Source organism: Zootoca vivipara, chromosome 2 (assembly GCF_963506605.1).
Source record: "Zootoca vivipara chromosome 2, rZooViv1.1, whole genome shotgun sequence".
Taxonomy (NCBI): Eukaryota; Metazoa; Chordata; class Lepidosauria; order Squamata; family Lacertidae; genus Zootoca; species Zootoca vivipara.
The window spans coordinates 17889492-17912979 of record NC_083277.1 but is presented as its reverse complement, the minus strand read 5'-3'; the positions used below and the strand labels follow the sequence as shown (position 1 = coordinate 17912979).

Here is a 23488-nt window from a genome sequence, read left to right as displayed (position 1 = left end):
GAGAGAAACAGGAGAATGGTTTGCCCGTTGTCGCCGATACAATACTCATTCTGCACTAATTAATGATGATTAGAAGGGTTGTTTGTTAAACCACTCCGGAACTTGCTGCTCTGCAAGGGGAATTAGGGTCTCCTAAAGTGCCCTCAACAAAGTTCAGCTCCCAAAATGCTTTGGGGGGAAGCCATGACAGTTTAAAGTGGTATCATAGCACACTAAAATGTATAGTGCAGACATGGGTGCATCTAGGCCTGTTCTCTACATGCCTTTGAGTAACCTAGGGCAAACCAACGGCCTTGCACAGCCCTTAGCTTTGAGCACATATTGGTAAGTGCCTCTTTCCAATGTTTTAAGCAGGAGACGGCACACACACACCCCGACCACCTTGCCCCACCCGCCGCATCTGAAGGCATTTCCCACCCCCAAGCACTTTTCCTGCAGCCGTCGCAAGGTTCTGTGACTACGAGGCCCTCCTTGGTGGTCGCCCCCAGGGAAGGACATCTTGGCATCGAAAATTTTCATTGCTCGCAAATAATGTAGCTTCCCCCACACACACACCTTGGATCGAAGCACCTTCCTGCTCTCAGGAGCAAAGTTTAATGTAGGTGACAGTGGAGCAAACGGAGAAGAGGGGAAACACCCTCTCCGTAAAGGCGACGTTGAAGGTGAAAATGTGCTGCATGTTGTCAGCGTTGTAGAAGGACACCTCTTCCCCTTCGTAGTCCAGGTAAACCCTGACTTTGTGGAGCCTCTCAGGGATGAAAATCGGGGTGCGCTTGGGGACCGTGACTGCCCAGTACCGCCCGCCTGTTTGCTGCAATGCCCAGATGCCCTCTTCGGGGCTAAACTGGGTCAAGCCTTTCCTGCGCACCGACTCCTTGGCCACCCCAAAGGCCCAGCCATCGGCAGACCCCACCTCCACCTCCCAGTAATGCCTCCCCGACTTGAAACCCTCGGTGGACAGGACGCGAGAGTTGGTGTCGAAGCGCTTGGGGTTGTCAGGTAGGTCTTGCTTTCTGCAGCCCATCCTCACGCCCTTGAGGTCCGAGGAGAGGATGAGGAGGTGGTTGGCCGTCTCTGGGTCCAGGAGCAGCTCCTCTAGGAGGCAGGATAACAGCGTTAAGTCAACCCCCCCACCCCGCGGGGATAACATTGAAAATTAACTGGGAGGTAGGGCATATGCCAGGCATCCCTCCATGCAGAGCATCTGGGCAAACAATGACAATTAATACAATGAGGTTCATAGATATGGGCAGTGCTTTCTTCTGGGGGGGATGCTGGGGTACATTTTGTGAATCTCTGTACTTTTGTCCATTTACTGTATTTATTCCCCCCAATTTGAGCTATAAAATGGTGGGGGGTTTCAGTCAAAATGAGAGCACCCCTAAACATTTTTTAAAGAAAAAAAAGCGCTGGGTGTAGGAGAGGAATCCCTTCAGGAACTTCCCCTGAATGCTATCTACCTAGAGACAAGGGGGATTAAGGAGGCAGAGGAAATATTTAGATACTTGAGAAGAGCCAAGATGGCTTTTGGATTGCTCTCCTAGCCATTTCCCTCCTCTCTGCACCTGGGAACACCTGGTGGCAGGGGGTGTCCTGAGGGGAGGGGAGGGGGATGGAAGGAAACCCAGATGCAAAAATGGATATCCTTTGAAGTGCTGCGCCTTGCGGGTTCCTCTGGTGGCAGGAGAGGACTGGCGGAGGTGCAGCATGAAGAAGGAGGAGGATTGAGTGAATATTATAAGGGTAAGATTTTGAATTAGAATACGAAAATCGCCACAATTTGATATAGAAATTAAGAAAACCAGGAAGAAGAGAATCGAGGAAGTCACAAATACAATGTTAAGAAAGTAGGATTTAGAATATGTTATTGTTTTATTGTTTGTTTGTTGGTTTTGTTGAAGGAGAAGCAGAGGGTAAACCAAACCTCAGTGCTCCTCCGTCCCCGTCCCTTCAGTGGCAGGGGAGGGACTGGGGGGGGAGGAGAGGGGGGGAGGTCAAACCTAGCCTTAAAATGGACCCCTTTGACTCTCCACCTCCGCGGGTGTTGCTGGTGGCAGAAGTGGGCCTGTGGGGGGGAGGGGATGAAGGGACAGAATTTATATTGTATTTTTTGTTTGTCTTGTCTATATAAAAACCAATAGAAATTATTATTAAAAAAAATGGATTGCTCTCCTGTACTCTTTTAGATACAGTATGTGGTTTATATATTTATGTGTGTTTATCTTGTGCAATTATCAACATTTATTCTATATTTGAGACCTTAGAATTCCTATAACAGGTTTCACAATTCGGACATCCAATGCCCTTTTAAAATGTGTTGGAGGGGGGCGTTATTGGGGCATTTTTGTTTTTGTTTTGATTATGTATTTTGTGCTTTTATCTTGTGAGCTACCCTGAGACCTGCAGGTAATAGAATAGAATAATTTATTGGCCAAGTATCAACCATACATGGAATTTTGCTTCGACTACATTGCAGTGTCAAGAAAAACGTAATTATTATGATAATGATGATGGTGGTAATAATAATAATAATAATAATAATAATAATAATAATAATAATAATAATTTAAATAGGTTGCGCTGGGATGAAACACAGAGGCATAAGATAAGTAAATTAGAATCACAGCATACATTGAATGCACATTCAACATACGTTTAAACCACAGGACTCTCCCTCCCTAAAAATTTAGAGAATTGGTTTCTTAAGAGCACTGAGATTTGTAGCTCCGGGGGTGGGGAGTAAACTGCACTTCCCATTATTCTTTGGGTAAAGCCACACAATTTAAATGGGAGTTGGATGTGCTTTAAATGTATGGTGTGGGCATTTCTGTCCTAGCTTGTTCACACAGCTCAATCACTTTCACTTTGCTCCTCCCTCAATTGAGTTGGGAAACAAACCACTATATTACATAATCCCTGACAGGTGGCCATTCAACTTCTGATTCGAGTGTCCACCACCTTCCCAATACACTTCTGCCTAAAGCCATCGCAGCAACCTTGAGCTTTTGAGCTACGACTGTATTCAGTGACATTACTGAAAACAGAGAATACAGGAGACTGGCAGAGTTTTTATTACATGCATTGAAAAACTACCCTTGAAACTCATTTCTGGGTATACGTATTAACTTGCTTGCCATACACACATAACGTCTGCTTTGAACATTCAGGTGTGTGATCTGGTTCTTCAGAAAGTCTAGCTAATTACCAACACTTACCTTTCTCACCTTTCCCCAATTCATCCCGCAGGTGATCTGAAAGAGGAAGCCCATTAATGAAAATCAGGGCTAATCAGGAACAGCGGAAAGAGATTCTGTCCAAACACCATATACGTACATATTATACTATACAGTACCCATTGTTTTTCATTGGGTACACAGGCTTTTTGCGATGTGTGTTTGTTTTTGTGTGTGTGTGTGCTTTAATTTAACTCCTCTTACAATTACAATCAGCTCACTCGATATGCATATACGCAAACATGTACACAGAGACCCATATAAGAGAATGGAAACTGTTCATAACCTCTGTGTCATAAACAAATATTGTCAATGGCATATACCAGCCTTTCCCAATCTGGCACCCTCCAGGGGCTGATGGGAGTTGTAGTCCAAATTATCTGGAGGGCACCAGCTTGATGAAGGCTGGCACAGACCAACTTGTTCCATGTTCCAGATCTGCTGGTTACGGCTGTCTGCATCAGCTGATTGTCGGGGCTTGCAAAACCACATGCACCGGGCTTCGTAGGTGCTGCGGGACAGGTTGCCTGCAACCTCCCCCCCCCAACACCACTATCTCTTTACCTGCCCCATATCTGAAGCCAGGTGTAGGGCAGGTGGGCATGGCTAGGCCAAAACGACCTCACTGGTCAAATGATGGGACCAGGTAGCCCAAATTAAGCCCAGAAGCCAGAGGTTCTCCACCCCTGATTCCAGCAGTGACCACCCAGAGTCCTCTGGGAAAGCCACAAGCAGGACATGGAGGCAGCTGCTCCCCCCTGTTATTGCCCCCTCCCTCTGAACATGGAGGCTGCTCCTTACGGCTCCTTAATGGCCTTTGGCAGATGCGTCCATGAGACAGCAAATCCCACCCCTGCCCAGTGCAAAAGAAGAATATAGAGCAGGCAACAGGCAGGCCTCTTCGGGAAGAGCATCCCACAAACTGCTGGCTACGAGGTGAATTTGACTAAACCCTTTCGGAAAATCCAGCTAGCACAGAGGCCATCGCTGCCAGGGGTAGTCAACCTATTTATACCTACCGCCCACTAATGCATCTTTCCTGGTGGTAAAATGTCCTTGCCGCCCACCAGTGCTGCAGGAACATCAGCGGCATCACTAGCCTTCTGGCTGCCCGGGGCGGCAAACCAGAAGGCACCCCGCTGGGGGGGGGGCATCCGTCGGGCACATGCGTCACGACGCACACGACGTGCTACAGAGCAGGTTGCCAGGGGGCAGTGCTCCAGCGCCAGCGACCCGCTCTGTAGCGCGACGTGTGCTTCTTCCTACTCAGGTGGAGCGGCAAGGGGTGTCAGCGGGCGGCGCTGACGCTGCTCTCTGGCCCGCCCCTTGCCTCCGCCCCACCAGGCAGGGCCGTCTCAAGCACGTCGGGCGCCCAGGCGCCGTGGTGCGGAGATCGCTCCGGCACCCCTGCCCCACTCCGTTTCTTGCCGCAGCTGGTGGGCGGGCGCAGCGCCCGGCGCCCCCCTACCAGGCCGGCGCCCCACACCACCCAGACTACCCCTAGAGCCGGCCCTGCCACCAGGAAGAAGCGAGGGGCGAGGCCAGAAATATTGGGGCGTCTGCGATGGCAGTCATGCTGCGCTGCCCCCCGCAGAGTGGAGCCCGGGGCACCCCACCCCCTACTGCGACGCCCCTGAGTAACATATACCGTAGAACCGCCTCCCGCTCACCTAGAATCCTGAAATGCCCACTAGTGGGCGGTAGGGACCAGGTTGACAACCCCTGTGTTAGTCAATTAAGAAAGCAGTTCTTTCAGGCTGCCATCAGTCTATAAAATCCATAATGCAAATTGTTATCGAGACTGAGAGAAACGGGTTGGCCTCTCACTGAGCATGCTCTGTGCTGGGCGATGCCACCCCATGCCACAAGCCAAGGCTGCCACTTTCAGGTGCTAAAATATCGAGATTGGATTTGAACGGAGAGGTGTTGCTTCTCTTTACCTTTGAATTTCTTTAGCACTCCCTTGAGGACCACGGTCTTCAGAGAGAAATTGCAGGTGTGGCCCTTCATGTCAGAAGAAACGGGGACCGGCCTCTGACATTTAAGGTCATCACTTCTGACAGGTTGCGAAAATTAGAAGAGTTACTGGACTGAGAGTTTACGACAGACAAAAGAGCAAAGCTTTGCCTCCCAGTTTAAGAGGGTTTGGGGTTGTTTTTTTTACATATGAGGCTTCAAAGGTTGCACTTCACCCCGGTGGCTTCACTGCTGCACAAATAAACAAGAAAATAACTCTTCCTTCTCCCTGGCCCTCCCCGCACTCCCTAATCCTATCTGAGAGCTGGCAGTCCGGCTGCCTAATATAGGTGATGGAAATCTGAGATTGTGAGGGTGGAGAGGGTTTGTATTCACACTCAAAGTGGCTATAAGGAGCCTGGGATTTGTAATGACCTGAGAGAGTCATCTAGGCTGCAGTCTGCAGAATATGCCTCTGAGACTCTACTTCCCTGAATGGCTGACACCGACCTTTCAGTTGGTTCATGAACAAAGAACAAAGAGGGGGTGAAAATGCAGCTCCATACCTGATCAGGGCACTTGTCACATCCTGGAAGAGAAACAGGAGAGGGGAGGGAAAGAGAGTTGGTGGAAGAGCAGTCATCTAACACATTTCATTTAATTCCATTTTTGAATTAGAACCGTCGAGTTGGAAGGGACCCAGAGGGCCATCTAGTCCAACCCCCTGCAATAGCTTCCCGTTTTATTCACATAAATTCCAGAGGCAATGGGTGGGATTCACCTAACCCAGGCATTCCCAAACTCGGCCCTCTAGATGTTTTGGAACTACAACTCCCATCATCCCTAGCTAACAGGAACAGTGGTCAGGGATGATGGGAATTGTAGTCCCAAAACATCTGGAGGGCCGAGTTTGGGGATGCCTGACCTAACCAGTCGCATCAGCAGAACCCCACACAATGATTTCTGCATGCGCAACAGGGCTTCCCCCATCTTCTCACCCCACCCAGCAATCAACTTGAGCGGGGGGTGGGTGGGGCGCGTCAGGGCGGGTATCCGTAGGTTAGCAGTAACTCACAAGGTGTCACTGAATTTAACTCTTTCAAAGAAACACCAGCTCGGGCTTAGTGAGCACAGCAATTCTTCCCCATAGATCTTGCCCCGATGAGGCTTTTGCAAGGATGGAAGGTCCTTGCCGTCCCCCAGCTCTCTAAGCCTCCTCCTCCCCTGGGTCTTTCCCAAGCAACCTGAGACTCCGACGCCTTGTCTGTCTTTGCTCCACCCTCTTCATACCTCTTTGGGTTCTGGGAGACCAAGGGAGAGGGGAGCTGGTCACAGCAGGAGGGGGAGACTCCCTGGTATCTTCAGCAGCCTCTTGGTCCCCATCCTCTCCAGCTTCCGCTTCTGCCTCTGGGCTGCTCTCTGCCACAGCCTCTTCCTGCTCGCTAAACCCTGTTACCTCTTTAGCTTCCGACACCTCCTCCTCCTCCTCCTCCCGGTCTGCTCCCTCTGGCCACTCATCGTCGTCCCACCACCAATCCCCGGGCTCTGAGCCTTCTTCCCCTGGGGGTTCCCACGAGGGTCCCCCAGCTGCTGCCTCCCACCACTCCTCAGCATCCAGCCAGTCCTTGACACCCTGGAACAGCATGCAGGGGGAAGAGAGGAGGAGTGTGTAGAACCAAACGGTGAATATTTGTTCCTTAAAGGCCATCTTGGTAGTCAAGATAACCCCAAGACTGATTAGCAGTTGCTGCAAGAATGAGCTCACTATGTTTATCCGTTTGCTTTGATATATGCTAATTGGCCTGCTTTGATGCCACGCTTATCTCTGTTGTCTTGGGGCGCTTGGCTATTGGCCTAGGAAGAGGAGATAGAGTTAGATGCCTGCCACCTGTGGACCAGTGAGAGGTTCTGGCCAAACTGACGTATGGCATTTTTGTCAGTTTGCATTTCTTCGTACAGAAAGTATTGATCTGATATGTAGAGATCTTTCCTATTCTGATTAGTTCAAGAGGGTCCTAGAAGGTTTCTTCTCTGTGCTAAAGAAGGTATATTTCTATGTGAATGTGGGGGGTTTTTTTGTTTGGGTTACATTTCTTCTGGGAAGCTGTGTACAGCTTTAAACTGCTTCTGTTATGTTTCTGTCAAGGTTATGTTTCTGTCTGGGTCTCACTCACTTTCTGTTTTTCTGTCTCTTTGTTCCAGTGTTCTCTTTCTGTATACTTAGTGTTAAGGTTTAGTCTTATTATAAGTTCTTTTAAGTGTACGTTTTTCTTGGTTTTTGGCCGCAACTGGATTTTTATGGACTGCGCCAATCCTGATTGTACTGGATTTGTGACCATTTATGCTCATTTGCCTTCAGTAGAAAGTAAAGCTCTGCTGGATGAAGTACAATTGCCTCTGGTCTGTTTTTTGGAAAACTCTGCTATGTGTTTAAGATTTTTCCTGCTCCCCCTTCATGGGTGATAGTTTTCTGTACAAGTAATGCATAAAATGTTTGCCCAGGAGTTGAGAGTCTTTAGTCAAGTCATCCCAATTGGCGGCGGTTCGTGCATTAAAATCCCCACCGATTAAGGATTGGGTATTGGGATACTTGACACGACATGATAGTAGATGGTCGTCTAATATTTCCCATCTGGAGCGAAGTTCAAGGGACAAACCTCCTGGCGGGAGGTAAACATTAGAACAGGCATCCCCAAACTGCGGCCCTCCAGATGTTTTGGCCTACAACTCCCATGATCCCTAGCTAACAGGACCAGTGGTCGGGGAAGATGGGAACTGGAGGGCAGAAGTTTGGGGATGCCTGCATTAGAAATTAGCGAGTTGAGAGTCATGACAGGCACTTGCTGTTTCTGTGTTTGCCTCAGCAGCGTATCTTCAGCAATCACCAACCAGGGCGTGTGGGGAGAGCTGTGGGGTGGAGCTGCAGCCTGCTCGCAGCATTGGATCCCAGCGTCAGAGAGGGGCATCCCTCTGGCATTTCTAGCATCCTTCTTTGGTATCCCTGCATCAAACCACTTGCACAGGTGTTATGTATTCAGTGGTCTGTGTTTGCCTGAGCTTGAGTCTGGACCAGGCATCCCAAACCTGCGGCCCTCCAGATGTTTTTGGACTACAATTCCCATCATCCCTGACTGCCGGTCGTGTTAGCTAGGGATCATGGGATTTGTAGGCCAAAACATCTGGAAGGCCGCAGGTTGGGGGTGCCTGGTCTGGACTAAGGATTCTGAGCCCGTGTTCTGATTTGATACATGATACCCAGTCACAGTACATATCAGGGTTGGGGCCTCTGCCATTGGCCCTTAAACCCTGAGTCATGATTTGCAGCTTGGAAGTTTAGATAGCCAATCACGTTGGCAGTGGGAGTGGCCAGGTCTTCAGAAATGTATATAAGAAGTTGCTTTGCCCCTGTTGTCCAATTCTGTTAGTTCAACAAAGGTTCTTGCTGTAATCACTGTGTCTTGCCTTGTGGGAACTAGCCTACACTTCAACAGGCACCTCCTTTGAGCCTGTGGATCAGGGCAAGGGTGGTTCCATCTGGAAAACCTAAGCGCTTACCCTGACGGAAGGATCACCTTGGTGTATGACATTCTAGCTTTCGAGTTGCCACTCCATTCTGCTGCATCCACCGCCATATAGATGCAGGAGCCACAGACACTTTTTTTAAGGGTTCTTCTGCTGCAATTCCCAACAGCTGTCTGGAGAAGGGCTGGAAGCCGGCAGAGGGGGTGCTCAAGTGTTTACTCCACAGCCACCACACCGCCACCAATGCTCATGCCAGGATTGCCTACCATTTGTGGAGTGGTGGCTAAAATATAACATGGACCTGGTTCAGATTTGATAGGTAGAAGACAGGGTGCAGCCGCAGGAGAGAAACAACAACTCTATTGGAAAAGGGGTGGGATGCTGAGAAAAATTAGAAAAAAGGCAAAATTGTTTTTTGACTGTGTATGTTTAAAATGTTGAAAGTTAATAAAATAAAATGTGTGTGTGTGTGTGTGTGTGTGTGTGTGTGTGTGTGTGTGTAGCAGTCTTTCTCATGATCATGATGATGTCCTTAGTACAGTATGCTATGTATAGAAAGAGACCACAGCCCAGATTTCTGGGCTACAGCCACCCTCAGTGAGGAATGCTGCAGCCTTTAAATAGGTCAAAGAAACTGCTTGGCATGGAAACATTAGGTGCAACTTGAGAACGGTGGCAAACAGAAAAATCAAGGCTTTTTAAAGATAAGCACCAGAGAGCACAGCTTTTCTGCAGAGCAATTTTCAAGTGACGGGGGTGAGTGGGAGTATTTCTCTCTCCCCACCCCCACACCCCGAATACAGAAATCAGAAAATATTGTTTCTGAATTGAAAGGACCTCAGTCCTGTTTTAATTCAATTTGTGGTGGATGTCAGGGCGGCCGACATTCTTCCTAACTACCTGTCTCCTCTGCTTTTGACAGCTGCTTGATCCGCAGATGTTAGCAAGTAATAATGCTTCACTTCATGCTGTAAAAAGCTTCACCTGTAACTCTCAGCACCCTTAATGAAGAGTTTTTAGGAGATCCCCACCTCCATGACCTACAATCTCCAGAGTGGCTTAACAATCAGTCCTTCTTCCCAGGGAACTCTGGGAATTGTAGTCTGTGAGGGGAATAGGAGTCTCCTAACAACTCTCAGCAGCCTTAACAGACTACAGCTCCCAGAATTATTTGGGGGGAAGGTATGACTGTTTGAGACGTGGGTGGCGCTGTGGTGTAAACCACTGAGCCTTGGGCTTGGCTTGCTGATCGGAAGGTCAGCGGTTTGAAACCCCAGTTCGAAACTGGGACTGAGTTTCTATTGTTCAGTCCCAGCTCCTGCCAACCTAGCAGTTTGAAAGCACACCAGTGCAAGTAGATAAATACCACTGCGGCGGGAAGGTAAATGGCATTTCTGTGCGCTGCTCAGGTTTCACAAGAAGCGGCTTAGTCATGCTGGCCACACGACCTGGAAAAACTGTCTGTGGACAAATGCCGGCTCCCTCGACCAGTAAAGAGAGATGAGCGCCGCAACCCCAGAGTCGTTCGCGACTGGACTTAACTGTCGGGGTCCTTTACTTTTACCTTTTTATGACTGTTTGAAGTGCTATCATGGTGCTTTAAAAGTATGGCGCGAATGTGGCCTAGGAGACCACCCTAAATGTCGATATTCTGGTCAAATCCAGCACTGCCAAGGCAGAGATAACATGGCTTTTACTTTCCTTGAGGAAAGCACCTTCCTGAGGCAAGGTTTCTAAGTACTTGATCAGGAAAGTACTTAGGTCATGCAAGTTCTCCAAGTGTGCACACATTCAGACATCTACCGGTATCATGGTGCAGTGTGTCAGATACTTTATAGGCAATGCTGGTGATAAGAGGCTTGGCTTTGCACAAAGTTTATGGGATGCATGCGTAATTATTATTATTTGGGGGGGGGGGGAGTCTTACCTTGAGGAAATCAAGCACTGGCTCTTGGATTTTCTCTTCCAGGTCAGCAATGAGTTTGTTGAGGAAAGAAATCTCCTTGGAGAGCTCGGTGATGTTCTCGTTCTGCCTCTTGGTGATGCCCTTCTCCATCTTGTCCAGCTGACCCAGAAGAAGCTGCTCTTGTTCATGCAGAAACTGGCGCATCCCTTCAAATTCAGAGAGGACCTTCTGTCTCTCAGTCTCTATAGTTTTCTTAAAGAAACAAAACCAAGATTGCCCCTTAGCAGAAGGGCTAACACCACGAGTCTCAAAACACAACTTTGGCCAACTAACGTCAGAATGGGGTCAATAAAAGGGCCCTTCAGAATGGTGGTTTTGGGGTTTTTGGTTTGGCCGCTTGCCTCTTATAGATTCTAACCTCATCCACAGGATCACAGCTTTGTAAGGGATCCCTGGGTGTCATCCAGACTGACCCCCTGAAACCTGTAACCTTACCGTCACTCTGCCTTTAAAAAGAGCCTCTCCTTCAAGAAAGAAGATTACAAGAAAGAAGATTCCACCTAAACATTAGGAAGAATTTCCTGACAGTAAGAGCTGTTCGGCAGTGGAATTTGCTACCAAGGAGTGTGGTGGAGTCTCCTTCTTTGGAGGTCTTTAAGCAGAGGCTTGACAGGCATATGACAAGAATGCTTTGATGGTGTTTCCTGCTTGGCAGGGGGTTGGACTGGATGGCCCTTGTGGTCTCTTCCAACTCTATGATTCTATGATTCAATTAGAAGTGAGGGCATCTACTGTCATGTTTTGAGATGGCAGCCAGACTTACACTTCCCAATACATCTTGCCATCACTTTCCTTATTGCAAAAAGCATTATGGGATGTAGGCTAGTTGCTTACAAGCTCCAAATCCCCTTTAATCATGTAACCTGAATTTGGCGGTATGCGATTTGAATCCTGCCCCTCAAAAGGGAAGCATCTTTTCGCTTCCACAAAGGCGGTAGATGGAGAGTAATGATAAATAAGTACAAACAATAGATGGCAGCAGAGGATAAGGAACAGAGTTATAATTTGCAAAAATTACAAGGGACACTCCTAACCTTTCACCTAGTTTGTCATCCGCACTATAAATTTATGCTCTTGAGTTGAAACTCATAACCGCCACGTAACTGAGGTGCCTGCCCATGAAGGCAACGGGCACACAGAACAGAGGTCTTTGGCTGTGAACCTGTTGCTCTGAAACTCATCCAGATTCCCCTTGTATTCTCCAGTCATGTAACCCACATGAAAGTACATTTATATTCTCTGTTCTGGGTGAGGATGCGGCCAAAGACCTCTGTTCTCTGTGCAGTAATGCTTGGCCGCGGGATTTCAAATTCTTGTCATGCTCTGCGCCTTCAAGAGCAGCTAGATGGGCAGACATGGGCAGTGCATGATAATGCTTATCTCTGCTTTACCAGCTCCACACTTCATCATAATATGAAGCTGTTATGAAAGGCAAAAGAGCAGGCCCCCATTCAACCCTTTTCAGCTCTGTTACATTATACACCCTCATCTGAGTCAATGCTGTACCCATTTGCCAGCTTGTAAGTAGCAACTGATACCCACCAAAAGGTCCTGGCTTTTCTTGTCGTCCTGTGTTTTGAATTCCAGAAGCTCCTGTCTCTCTTTCTTCAAGAAATCCAAACGGGTCTGAATTTGTTCCTAAGATGCAAAAACATAAAATTGTTTCTCGTGCACTTTGGGATCTGTTCTGCAGGAGAAAGTCCAATCCATACCTGGAGCCACCAAACAAGTTTTATACTGATAACTGAGAGATAAAGCAGAAGGTACATACAGTAGTCAGTTGGTCCCATCGCATATTTTTGCTGCATCAGGCTGCAGTTCACCATCCGTATAAAAACGGCACACGTTTTGCTTGCAGAATATTACAAGTTTAACATCCAGCTGGTAGGGGTGGGAAAGACCTGCTCTCTGAGAAAGACTCTGGCTATATATACTGTGTTTCCCCAAAAATAAGACACTGTCTTTTATTTATTTTTCCTCAAGAAGACACACTATGGCTTATTTTCAGGGGATGTCTTATTTTTGTTACGCGTCCAGCCTCGCCTCTTCCTTGGTGCCCTCCAGAACTGCGCCTATCACTATGTCTTATTTTGGGGGTATGGCTTATATTGCGCAAATACTTAGAAATCCTGCTACAGTTTATTTTATGGGTATGTCTTCTTTTCGGGGAAACAGGGTATATGGCCATAAAAAACAGTACCAAGCTAGAAGGAGTTGCGAATTACCGACAAAGGAAGAGTGGGTAGTGAAGTTAACGGAGTATGCGGAATTGGCCAAAATGGTGGGAAGAATCCGAGAACAGCGGGACCAGAGGTTCATCAAGGACTGGACTAAATTTGTTAATTATTTGAAAGACAATTGTAGTCAATTAAATAAGTTGGTAGGACTGCAAGAAGCACTGTAGTGAAGATATAAAAATCATTGTCGAGATGAAATTTTGTGATATATTGGATGATAAAGTTTGAAAAGCAATGGTTAAGTAGTGAAAATACAGAAATTTGAAATGAAATATAGAAAACCCTATGGAAGGTTTGAAGGAAGTCATGGCCCTAAAAAGCCAAAACGTATAACATATGAGGAGGAATTGTAATGAAAAGTTTTATTGTAAAATAAATAAAAATGATTTGGCAAAAAAAAGACAGACAGAGAGAGAGAAGGAGTTGCATTAAGTGGAAACCAAGCACAGAAATCTTGGAGGGACAGTGATGCAGAAGGCTTAACCTAAAGAATTTCTGCTTCTCGAGCAACTACGGCATTCTATGTATTTACTGCATTTTTATCCCAGCTTTCTTCCAGGGGGCTCAAGCTGATCTGCAATAATTCCACCTACCTTATTCTTATAAAACAGCCCTCTGAAAAAGAGTAGGCCGAGAGATTGTGATGGTCACCCATTTGGGCTCCATGGTGAGTGAGGAACTGAACCAGGATCTCTCCAGTCTGATAAAAGCGGGAAATCCCATTGGCAAGAGGAATGCCAGGATATGCGAAATTCATTGGACCCCCAGGACCACGCCATCCCTGACAGCAACTTGTATTTTTGCAGGGATTTGAGTAGGGGTAGGGGGTGTGGGCGTGGGTGTGGATGCGCGCGCAAGACCGGATTAGGTTTGATGAGGCCCTAAGCTACTGAAGGTAATGGGGCCCTTTATATGCCCAGCTGTCCTTTGTCACCAACAAATTGTCGCTGTTTTTTTTTGTTGGATATATGCTATAGGGTAATTTATGGACCTAATAGGTATCTAAAGCCATTTGCACATGTTGCCATGCAACCGGTCCATGCAGAATGAGCAAACCAGTGATATTTTAGGGAGCAGGCAGGGCTCATGACTTACAATCATAGGAGCTAACACAACATAAAACGCTGTTACTGTATGTAGGTTTTATTTTATTTGTTTTTTATCTTATATTTTGGAAATGTACATCCAGTGGGTTTTTTTCCCCTTTACATTTTTTAGCCCCCCCCCAAGAGAGTGGGGCACTGTGTGTGTGTGTGTGTGTGTGTGTGTGTGTGTGTGTGTGTGTAGTTGCAACTGGCAGTGCCCATTAGGATTGCCAGGTGTTTCAAGCCAGCGATCCTGCCTCCACTCAGAAGCTGAAAGCAGAGAAAGGCAATGCAGTTGTTTGCCTTGCTGTTCCACCTGGCAGCACTAACACCCACGTTGACGAGGATTTATTACGCCCCCAATGTTTAATTTCTAAAATTAGATGCTTCTGGACTCAAATCAGGCTCAAAGCTGCAGTCTCCGACTTGGAGGAACGGGCAACAATTCTCATGTAGGCCACTGTCACAATGATGATTGACAAGGGAGATGCAGTCCACAGTTGGCTGTGTGTTATTTCACATGCTTAACGCTGATGGATACCGAAGACAGGCTATGAGGCTCAGACCTAGTGATCCCTAGCTTGGATGAAGTCCTGCTTGCCGTTTTAATGTGCTAACGTACAATAGACATCAAGGAGTATTAAAAGGAGGGTCATCTTCTCAATGTGCTCAGGCATGGAGAGATGATGACTAATGTGCAGCCATGTTTCGGCCAGGGAGAGCAGGATACAAATAAAAGTTGTATTATTATTATTATTATTATTATTATTATTATTATTATTATTATTATTGTTGCCTCCAGACTGAATGCATTTCGCAGGAAATGTAAGTTTGCACAGTTAAAGTGGATTATAGTGCTCTGCCAGCCTTGTGCCACTAACTTACTTTTAAAAAGAAACAGAGACTTTTTGCAGTTAGGAAGTGATGGGGAAATGCATTGAAAAATGTGGGATGAACAAACAATGGGAACATGTGCATGTACAGCTGCACAAGCAAATCAAGATGAATTGTCATTGTTAGTACCACCTTTCCTGCAAATGAATCAGAACAAATGCTCAGTAAAGATCAGATCTACTTGAACCTCTATGTAAGCCTCAATAAACAGGTCTTTCAGAAGAGCCCTAAGTGTCAATTTACACTGCTATCTGCATGTCCTGGCAGATCTCTGTTCCTTAGTACCTCCCAGCTTGGCTCCCATTCAGAGCTGGGCCAGGAGGCTTAGCCTTGGTATGTTTGCATTGCCCATGTAGACAAGCTCCCTACATCTCTATTAGCATGTGATACCTGGTACTAACCAGTGATTTATGCCGGCTCATCATAGACCCCCAGTGGCGCAGGGCACCATGGCGCCGGCCCGCCAGGAGGGCGCCGCGAGCTGCGCCCACCCGCTGGCCCGCCGGTCCGCTGCGCAGCTGCGCCCACCTGCCCACCGCGCTGGGAAACGGGGCGGGAGGGCGCCGGAGAGATCGTGCTGTGTCTGCCCGCCCACCGCGCAGCAGCGCCGCGCCCACCCACCCACCGCGTTGGGAAACGGGGCGGAAGGGCGCCGGAGAGATCCGGCGCACCATGGCGACAGGCGCGCTTAAGACGGCGCTGCATAGAGTGGTAGCTGTTCTAGCTAAATTAACCCAGGAGATCTGTGACTTGATCGCCCAATGTTTGTTTCTTCTTTACATGAATGCAGTTAGCCAGGGGACTCCAAAAATGATCAGAGCAATGGCACAGTGGCATTGGGACTGGCTGTGTTATTCCTGCTTCCACACCGTTTTTTCAGTGGTGGCTGTGGAATGCCCTCCCCTAGTGAGCTGCGCCTGACTCCTTCATTGTTAACTTTCAGGAGGAATTTGAAAACATTCCTGTTTACCCAGTCATCTGGTGGCTCAAGAATACTGTTCCTGGCAACCCCAAGATTATTGGACAGAACAATACTGTGACTGCTTGTTGGGTTTTTTAATTTAAATTGTTTTTAGAATGTTCTAATCTGTTTTGGAATGTTTTCCTTTGTTTTCCTTTTCTTTTTGTCTTATTTTTTCTTTTTTTTTTTTTTTTTATTTTGACTAAGTAATAATCATACATAAATAGGAATAAAAACGTGCACCCCACTACTGAGACCACTCCATTGTAATGATCCAACCTCCCAAAATTTCAACACCTCTTGTGATGGTTTGACCCCTTTCCATTTTAACAGTACAAATTCTACAAACACTTTCCATATCTCCTCAAACTCGCTTCTCCTGCATATTTCCCATCTTACCTTAATGGCACATGTTAATGTATCGTTAATAGCTATATCCCACACCTCTTTATACAATTCTTCCATTTTATTTTCTGCTTGCCCCTTCCACTTCCTAGCTATAATAATTCGTGCAGCCATGCTGTCTGGGGCTGGAGTTGTAGTCCACCCCTGCTCCAAGCACCAGATCACATTAACCCTGGGGTTCCCCTGTAACTTCCCATGACAAAATGGCTTAGCTTCAAGAAGCTTGCTACGTTATTTGCAGTCAGACCATAGCCCTGATTTGAATCACTGCCCTTCGCCAAAACTGCTTTCAAACAGCCTTGGGGACCTATGTAAATTGGCAGCCCTTCCCGGCAGCTGTATTAAAAATAAAAATAAAAAGGAGACCCAGCTGCAGATCTCCCACAAATAGTTTGTCCCTGTGCACAGACCACTTGTGTAAAGGGAAGTTGGTGGAGGACCCCTAGCTTGAGCACAGAACTTGCCGCAAAATCTTCCCGGGCCAATGGGCCGGCCCTTCTAAGTCTGCAGCCATCCCTCCTTCATCAGCTGTAAATTCTATTTTAAGTAGCTATTGGCACTGCACAGCCAAAGAGCAAGCAGGTCTCCTGCTCTCCAGTGTCGGCCTGTGACCTTATTCCCACTTTGGGAACTCTCCCTCCCAGAAATAGATCGGGAATTTGGTTACTTGCTTAACCTTTTCCTGTCTGACAAGGACAAGCAGCACAGGTGCAACTTATGCCTGCCCTCTAATGGGAAATTCAAGCTGCAATCTATGGACCCTTACCTGGGAGTCAGTCCCATTGAGCTCAATGGGGCTAACTACATTACTGAGCAGAGTTATCTAGGCAGGCACTGCCATGCTTGGCTATTCTAAGAAGCCATCCAGACTAGGGGTGGACATTTTTTTCTATTCTCAAGGCCTGCCTTCCACAATTACACATAAGTTTGTGCATTTTTTTGTAAACAAAAACCACGTCTTTATAAAAACTCAGCATTTCAGTGCAAATTTCCCCCCACCAACACAACTTCGTATGCACTTTGAATAAAATACACATTTCTGCAAAGCAATTTCTCTTCTACAATGCATTCCTGTATAATATTTTCACTAATATATGCACTTGTATGCACACTCTACTCTAGTACATGCATATCTGTACACATTACTTGATTGGAGAACTGCTCTGCAAAATTCGGAGACGTGCAAATTTGGGAAGATTGCTATGTTTCAGTTGCGTACTGCTTTGGAAAGTGCAAATTAGGTTTGCTTGTAAATGCAAACGGAATCAAATTCTCTATGTTCATCCTTGAAACCTGCAGCTTTCCACTTTTGATACCAGTTTCTATCCTGTGCCTTTAACCAAAGTTTGACATGGAACTTTTACAATTTAAATAATATTTATATCCTGCCCTCCAGGGGCGTCAGGGGTGAAGAGAGAGAGAATACAGTCTGGGTCCTATCTAGCCATATGGTAATGGGGGCAGGAGGGAGGGAATATTTTCCGGCTGGAGGGCCAGATCATAAACTCCTGGACCCCTTGTGGGCCAAATTTGACAGGTGGATGGGCTCTTATGCGTCTATGACAACATCCTGAGGGGGCTCAGAGAGTGACAGGCGCCAACACCTCCTGCTCTCATTCTAGGCCTCCTGGAAAAGCGAAAACCAATGGCAGTCCAACCCTGAGATCCAAAGGTCTGCCATCCCTTCCCCTCTGCTCTCCTCCACTCCCCTTCCCCAAATTCTGGAGAGAACTTTCCTATCAGCTTTAGGGGTTGTCTTCTTAGCAGCAAACAATGTCCGCCTAAAGGCCTCTGAGCAATCCAGCTATAGGCCACTCCCACCACACCTGCGCAGAACCCCAGCGCATCAGATCTCTTACCTTGTATTCCTGGGCAGCCTCCTCTATGGGCACCACGGTGTGCGGCCTGTGGTCCCGAGACCGGTCGCACACCACGCAGATGGTCTTCTGGTCGTCCTTGCAGTAGAGCTTCAGGGCCTCCTTGTGCTTCTCGCAGAGCCCGTCCTCCTCCAGGCCCTTGCCACCATGCATGATGAACTGGCTGATGATCTCGGACATGTTGGCCAACTGCCTGTTGGGCCTGAAGCTCTTCTCCTTGAAAACCTCCCTGCACTGAGGGCAGGGGAAATCGCTCTCCAGGCTCTTCCAGCTCTTGGCGATGCAGGAGCGGCAGAAGTTGTGGCCGCACTCGATGGAGACGGGGTCCTTGAAGTACTCCAGGCAGACCGAGCAAGTGGCTTCATCCTGAAGGTTGCCCGGCAGGAAGACGGCAGCCATGGCTCCAGCTGGAGTGCCGTCGCCTCCTCCACCACCACCACCACCGTCGTCTTCTCCTTTAACTGCATACAGGGAACGAATGCTTGGCACGAAACACAAGGCGGGCCTTCCCGAGCCAGAAACCAGCTGGTGCCCCGAGGTCATCTCAGGAGTTTCTGGTTTCTTAAATTGGCAAGAAGTCAGGACCGGGGAGCGAACTGTTTAGGCCTGTTCAGAGTTTCAAGAGAGGAGAGGAAAGGAGAAGCAGAAGGCCTCGTTTGGGCTGCAGACACAGAAGAGAAGCTTCCCGTGCCCGCGTGACGGGTGGCATTTCGTTTGCCTCAGCAGGGTTGGGGATAATGATTCATTTCTAACATTAGAGCTGAGGAGACCCCACCGTGCCATAATAGTCATTCCTTTGCATCTGGACACTGTCCACGATAGTCTCAGGCGTATAAGGGGGCGTTATTCGGTTGTTTTTTGTTTTTAATCGCAAATACTTTGTGGCTTTAGATTGTGATTTTATATTTATATTGTGATACTGTATTGTGATTTTATATTGTGAACCACCCCGAGACTTGTGGGCAGTATGCAAATTTAACAAATCATCATCATCATAAGCCTGGTTCTAAATAGCCACGTGGGAAAGGCATTCTATAGGAACTCAGGTGCACAGCTTCAATTTCCGAGCACAATTCAAAGACCTTTAAAGCCCTAAACGGCCTCGGTCCAGTATACCTGAAGGAGCGTCTCCACCCCCATTGTTCAGCCCGGACACTGAGGTCCAGTGCCGAGGGCCTTCTGGCGGTTCACTCACTGTGAGAAGCAAAGCTACAGGGAACCAGGCAGAGGGCCTTCTCGGTAGTGGCACCTGCCCTGTGGAAAGCCCTCCCATCAGAAGTCAGAGAGATAAACAACTACCTGACATTTATAAAATACCTAAAGGCAGCCCTGTTTAGGGAAGTTTTTAGTCTGTGATATTTTAATGTATTTTGATGTGTGTTGGAAGCCACCCAGAGTGGCAGGGGAGACCTGGCCAGATGGGCCGGGTATAAATAATATATTATTATTATTATTATTATTATTATTATTATTGCTCCCCATGTTTCGGGGCTGATTTTTGGTACTTGTAAACTTTATCTACTTGCATTTTGATGTGCTTTCGAACTGCTAGGTTGGCAGGAGCTGCTTGGTCCCAGCTCCTGCCAACCTAGCAGTTCAAAAGCACATCAAAATGCAAGTAGATAATGTTTCCATGTGCTGCTCTGGTTTGCCAGAAGCGGCTTTGTCATGCTGGCCACATGACCTAGAAGCTGTATGCCGGCTCCCTCGGCCAATAATGCGAGATGAGCGCGCAACCCCAGAGTCGGTCACGACTGGACCTAATGGTCAGGGGTCCCTTTACCTTAAACCAAGTTCAATATTATAACTTCGTGATGCCTTAGAGCAGGCTTGTCCAAACTTGGGCCTTTGGCTGTTTTTGGGACTATTATTCCCATGATCCCGGAACACTGGTCCTGCTCACTTGGGATGACAGGAGTTGTAGTTCAAAAAAGCCTGCCTAGAGGTAGGGAGCACTGGAGGGTGGCACCTGAAAATTGGATATGTTCGATCAGAGCATCCGATCCTAATCCCATGTCATCTTGTGTGTTTTTTCCAATAGCAATTCAATTACTAGTAATGACTAGCACTCTGCACCGACTGGAAATGAGAGCGGAGGAAAGACTAGCAAGAAAGAATACCATAGCAGCAGTCTAAAGAAAAGGTTACTAGGAATGTGTCAGGAGCTACAGTAATCTGGGTGCAGCTGCCCCAGGTGATAAAACTATTGAGCTGTAGGCAGTGGTCTTTCCAGTGAATAACCTTCTCATCTGGTACTTCTCTGACTCTACCCAAGTTCATCACTGGCTCTTCCTGGGCAGAAAGGAGTACAAAAGGCATCCTGTTTCAGTTTAGCGTTACTTGAGCAACAAATGACTTTATCCCTCAAGCCCTGACATGCTCCTACCTGGGAGCAAACCTTATTAAATTTGGTGGGGATTACTTCTGAGTAGGCATGTATAGGATCACAATAGTTCACCTTTTCTGAAAGGGCTTGTTAAGAATATGGCACCAGGGGAAAGTGCTGTTTAGAGGGTGCCACATTCTCCATTCCCACGCTGGTTTGACATCCAGCCATTTCATGCTCCCTGGAGAACTGGGATTGGCTTTTATCAGAAGGTGGATGACATCCAGGCAGCTCTACCTATTTTCATCTCCTATTTCGAAGGACGCTTTGGAACTCCTTCAGCAGTGCCATGTGCAAGTATTGCACTGAATGCAGGCCCAAAAGCTGGAGGAGGAAGGCCTGAGAAGTTATGTGTGCACATTCCCTGTTAAGAAGCAGATTCACATATTGGTTGCACATTTCACCAGCTGCAGCTTGTACTCAGTTGCTCCCCTTCCTACGAATCAGTTGGAAAGGACTGTGAGGATCATCTAGTCCAGGGGTTCCCAAACTAAGGCCTGGGGGCCGGATGCGGCCCAATCGCCTTCTAAATCCGGCCTGCATGTTTTTACATGAGTATAATGTGTTCTTTTTATTTAAAATGCATCTCTGGGTTATTTGTGGGGCATAGGAATTCATTCATATATTTTTTTTCAAACTATAGTCTGGCCCCCCACAAGGTCTGAGGGACAGTGGACCGGCCCCCTGCTGAAAAAGTTTGCTGACCCCTGATCTAGTCCAAGCCTCTGCAATGCAGGGATCTTTTGCCCAATGTGGAGCTTGAACCCACAGCCCGTCCCGAGATTGTCGCATGCTCTACCAACTGAGCTATCCCTCAACCCTTAGTAACATCTACATTGGATGATCATAAAATGTGTTACAAGGGGATGCCCTTGAACCAGGTGAAGATTTCCAGTACAGCTACCAGATCATCGCCTGAGGTTAGCGGAATGAGTATTATTCCTATGCTAAGTCATCTCCACTGGTCACACGTTTGTTTCAAAGTGCAATTCAAAGCACTGAACTTTGAAGCCCACCATGTTGTGTGTCCCTCTCCCATCCAGATGGCCCAAAGAGAAGGTGCCACAGCTGGGCTAGAAGTGGCAGAGCAACAGGAGTCTGCACAAGGGGTTGGGACAGCCAAGAGAGAAGTGAACAAGTGACAAGGCACCTCCGCGTTCAGGTATATCCTCTGAAGAAACAACTGCTATTACACTGGCCAGCAAGGCAGGAATCAAGGGCCAGTGTGGATGTATCAGCACCAGCAAGGAACGTGGGTGGCGCTGTGGTCTAAACACAACGGTTTAAACAGGTTGGCGGTTTGAATCCCCGCGACAGGGTGAGCTCCCATTGCTCTGTCCCAGCTCCTGCCAACCTAGCAGTTCAAAAGCACACCAGTGCAAGTAGATAAATAGGTATCACTTTGGCAGGAAGGTTAACGGCGTTTCTGTGCGCTCTAGATTCCGGCACGGTGTCCCCTTGCGCCAGAAGCGTTTTAGTCATGCTGGCCACATGACCCAGAAAGCTGTCTGTGGACAAACGCCGGCTCCCTCGGCCTGAAAAGCAAGATGAGTGCCGCAAACCCATAGTCGCCTTTGACTGGACTTAACCATCCAGGGGGCTTTTACCTTTATCAGCACTAGCAGCAATGGGCTCACATTGAGGTAGAAGGTCATGTTACAGATGAGTCCCCTGTTGTCCGAGGGCACTGCAGCCTGGCAGAGGTGGATGGTTTATTTTGGGAGGCTACACCAGAGCCTTTCTGAACTCCATGGACATTAGAATTGCTGAGGAAAAGCTAGGGAGGTAGTGTCTGGGGTGCTCAGACCAGGCAGAACCAACAGCAGGGTGGGTAGGCGGGCAAGCAAAGCAAGTAGCATCCCTAACCTGATGTTGAGATGTAAATGCAGATTTTTCACAATGGAAGTTAGCTCCTTGGGTTACTTATCACATACAGATGTGACACAAACCTTTCTGGAATGGAACAACTTTAACTGTAAGTATAGCATCACACAGCTTAACGCTTCCCCACCCCACCCCCACCGCCCCCAAACCCCGCCTACTGTTTGATCCCTGCGCATTAGAGGAAGACGCATGAAGGAACAATGTAATTTGTGAAAACTAGGCCTTTCACCAGGGACCCAGGTGGCGCTGTGGGTTAAACCAGAGTCTAGGACTTGCTGATCAGAAGGTCGGCGGTTCGAATCCCAGCAACGGGGTGAGCTCCTGTTGCTCGGTCCCAGCTCCTGCCCACCTAGCAGTTCAAAAGCACATCAAAGTGCAAGTAGATAAATAGGGACCGCTCCGGCGGGAAGGTAAACAGTGTTTCCGTGCGCTGCTCTGGTTCGCCAGAAGCAGCTTTGTCATGCTGGCCACATGACCCGGAAGTTGTCTGCGGACAAACACCGGCTCCCTCCGCCTATAGAGCGAGATGAGCGCCGCAACCCCAGAGTCGGACACGACTGGACCTTTAGGCCTTTCACCACAGGGGAAATATGGGTTTATAAACATGGGCGCTGCTTTGCTGTAACAAGCAGGCTGGGAAAGCCTAAGGAGAAAAGAAGTCCAACAGACTGTGATTTCTTTCCAACTCTTAAACGTCACAGAAATCATTACAGTGGTACCTTGGTTCTTGAACTTAATCCGTTCCGGGAGTCCATTCATCTCCCAAAACTATTCGAAAACCAAGGCGCGGCTTCCGATTGGCTGCAGGAGCTTCCTGCACTCAATCGGAAGCCACGTCGGACATTCGGCTTCCGAAAAACATTCACAAACCAGAACACTCACTTCTGGGTTTGCGGCGTTTGGGAGCCGATTTGTTTGACAGGTAAGCCATTTGAGAACCAAGGTACCACCAAGGAAATTTTACCATCTACGTGGGCACTAGAATGAAAGTTTTACAATACCTAATTTTGCCCTCTACTCTCCTGATGCTCAGCAAGGGGAGGGTGGAATAAGGATTGCTGAAGTGCTTTTTAAAAAAAGCC

At 47.7% G+C, this 23488-nt stretch overlaps 1 protein-coding gene across 2 annotated transcripts; it reads right to left on the bottom strand.

The window, feature by feature from the left end:
- On the bottom strand, window positions 1-19075 carry LOC118080934 (E3 ubiquitin-protein ligase TRIM7). Of its 2 annotated transcripts, none has more exons than XM_035106978.2 (7): window positions 18119-19075; window positions 12220-12315; window positions 10639-10869; window positions 5756-5778; window positions 5174-5286; window positions 3216-3251; window positions 1-1095 (listed from the first exon to the last, which is right to left on the bottom strand). In XM_035106978.2, exons 1-7 carry the CDS (start codon window positions 18677-18679, stop codon window positions 581-583), a joined length of 1575 nt encoding a protein of 524 aa, XP_034962869.2. In that variant the 5' UTR covers window positions 18680-19075; the 3' UTR covers window positions 1-580. The 2 variants fall into 2 exon arrangements, with proteins under 2 accessions (XP_034962869.2, XP_034962867.2); XM_035106976.2 differs by having other exon boundaries at window positions 5174-5289; window positions 18119-19073.
- Window positions 19076-23488: the final 4413 nt, after the last annotated feature.

Excerpts from the sequence above, each read along its gene's own strand:
- LOC118080934 (XM_035106976.2), bottom strand. The coding sequence starts at position 18,679 with ATGACCTCGGGGCACCAGCTGGTTTCTGGCTCGGGAAGGCCCGCCTTG. Across the intron at positions 12,316-18,118 it reads AGGCTGCCCAGGAATACAAG|GAACAAATTCAGACCCGTTT; the intron begins GTAAGAGATCTG and ends TTTGCATCTTAG. Across the intron at positions 5,779-10,638 it reads CAGTGCTTGATTTCCTCAAG|GATGTGACAAGTGCCCTGAT; the intron begins GTAAGACTCCCC and ends TTTCTCTTCCAG.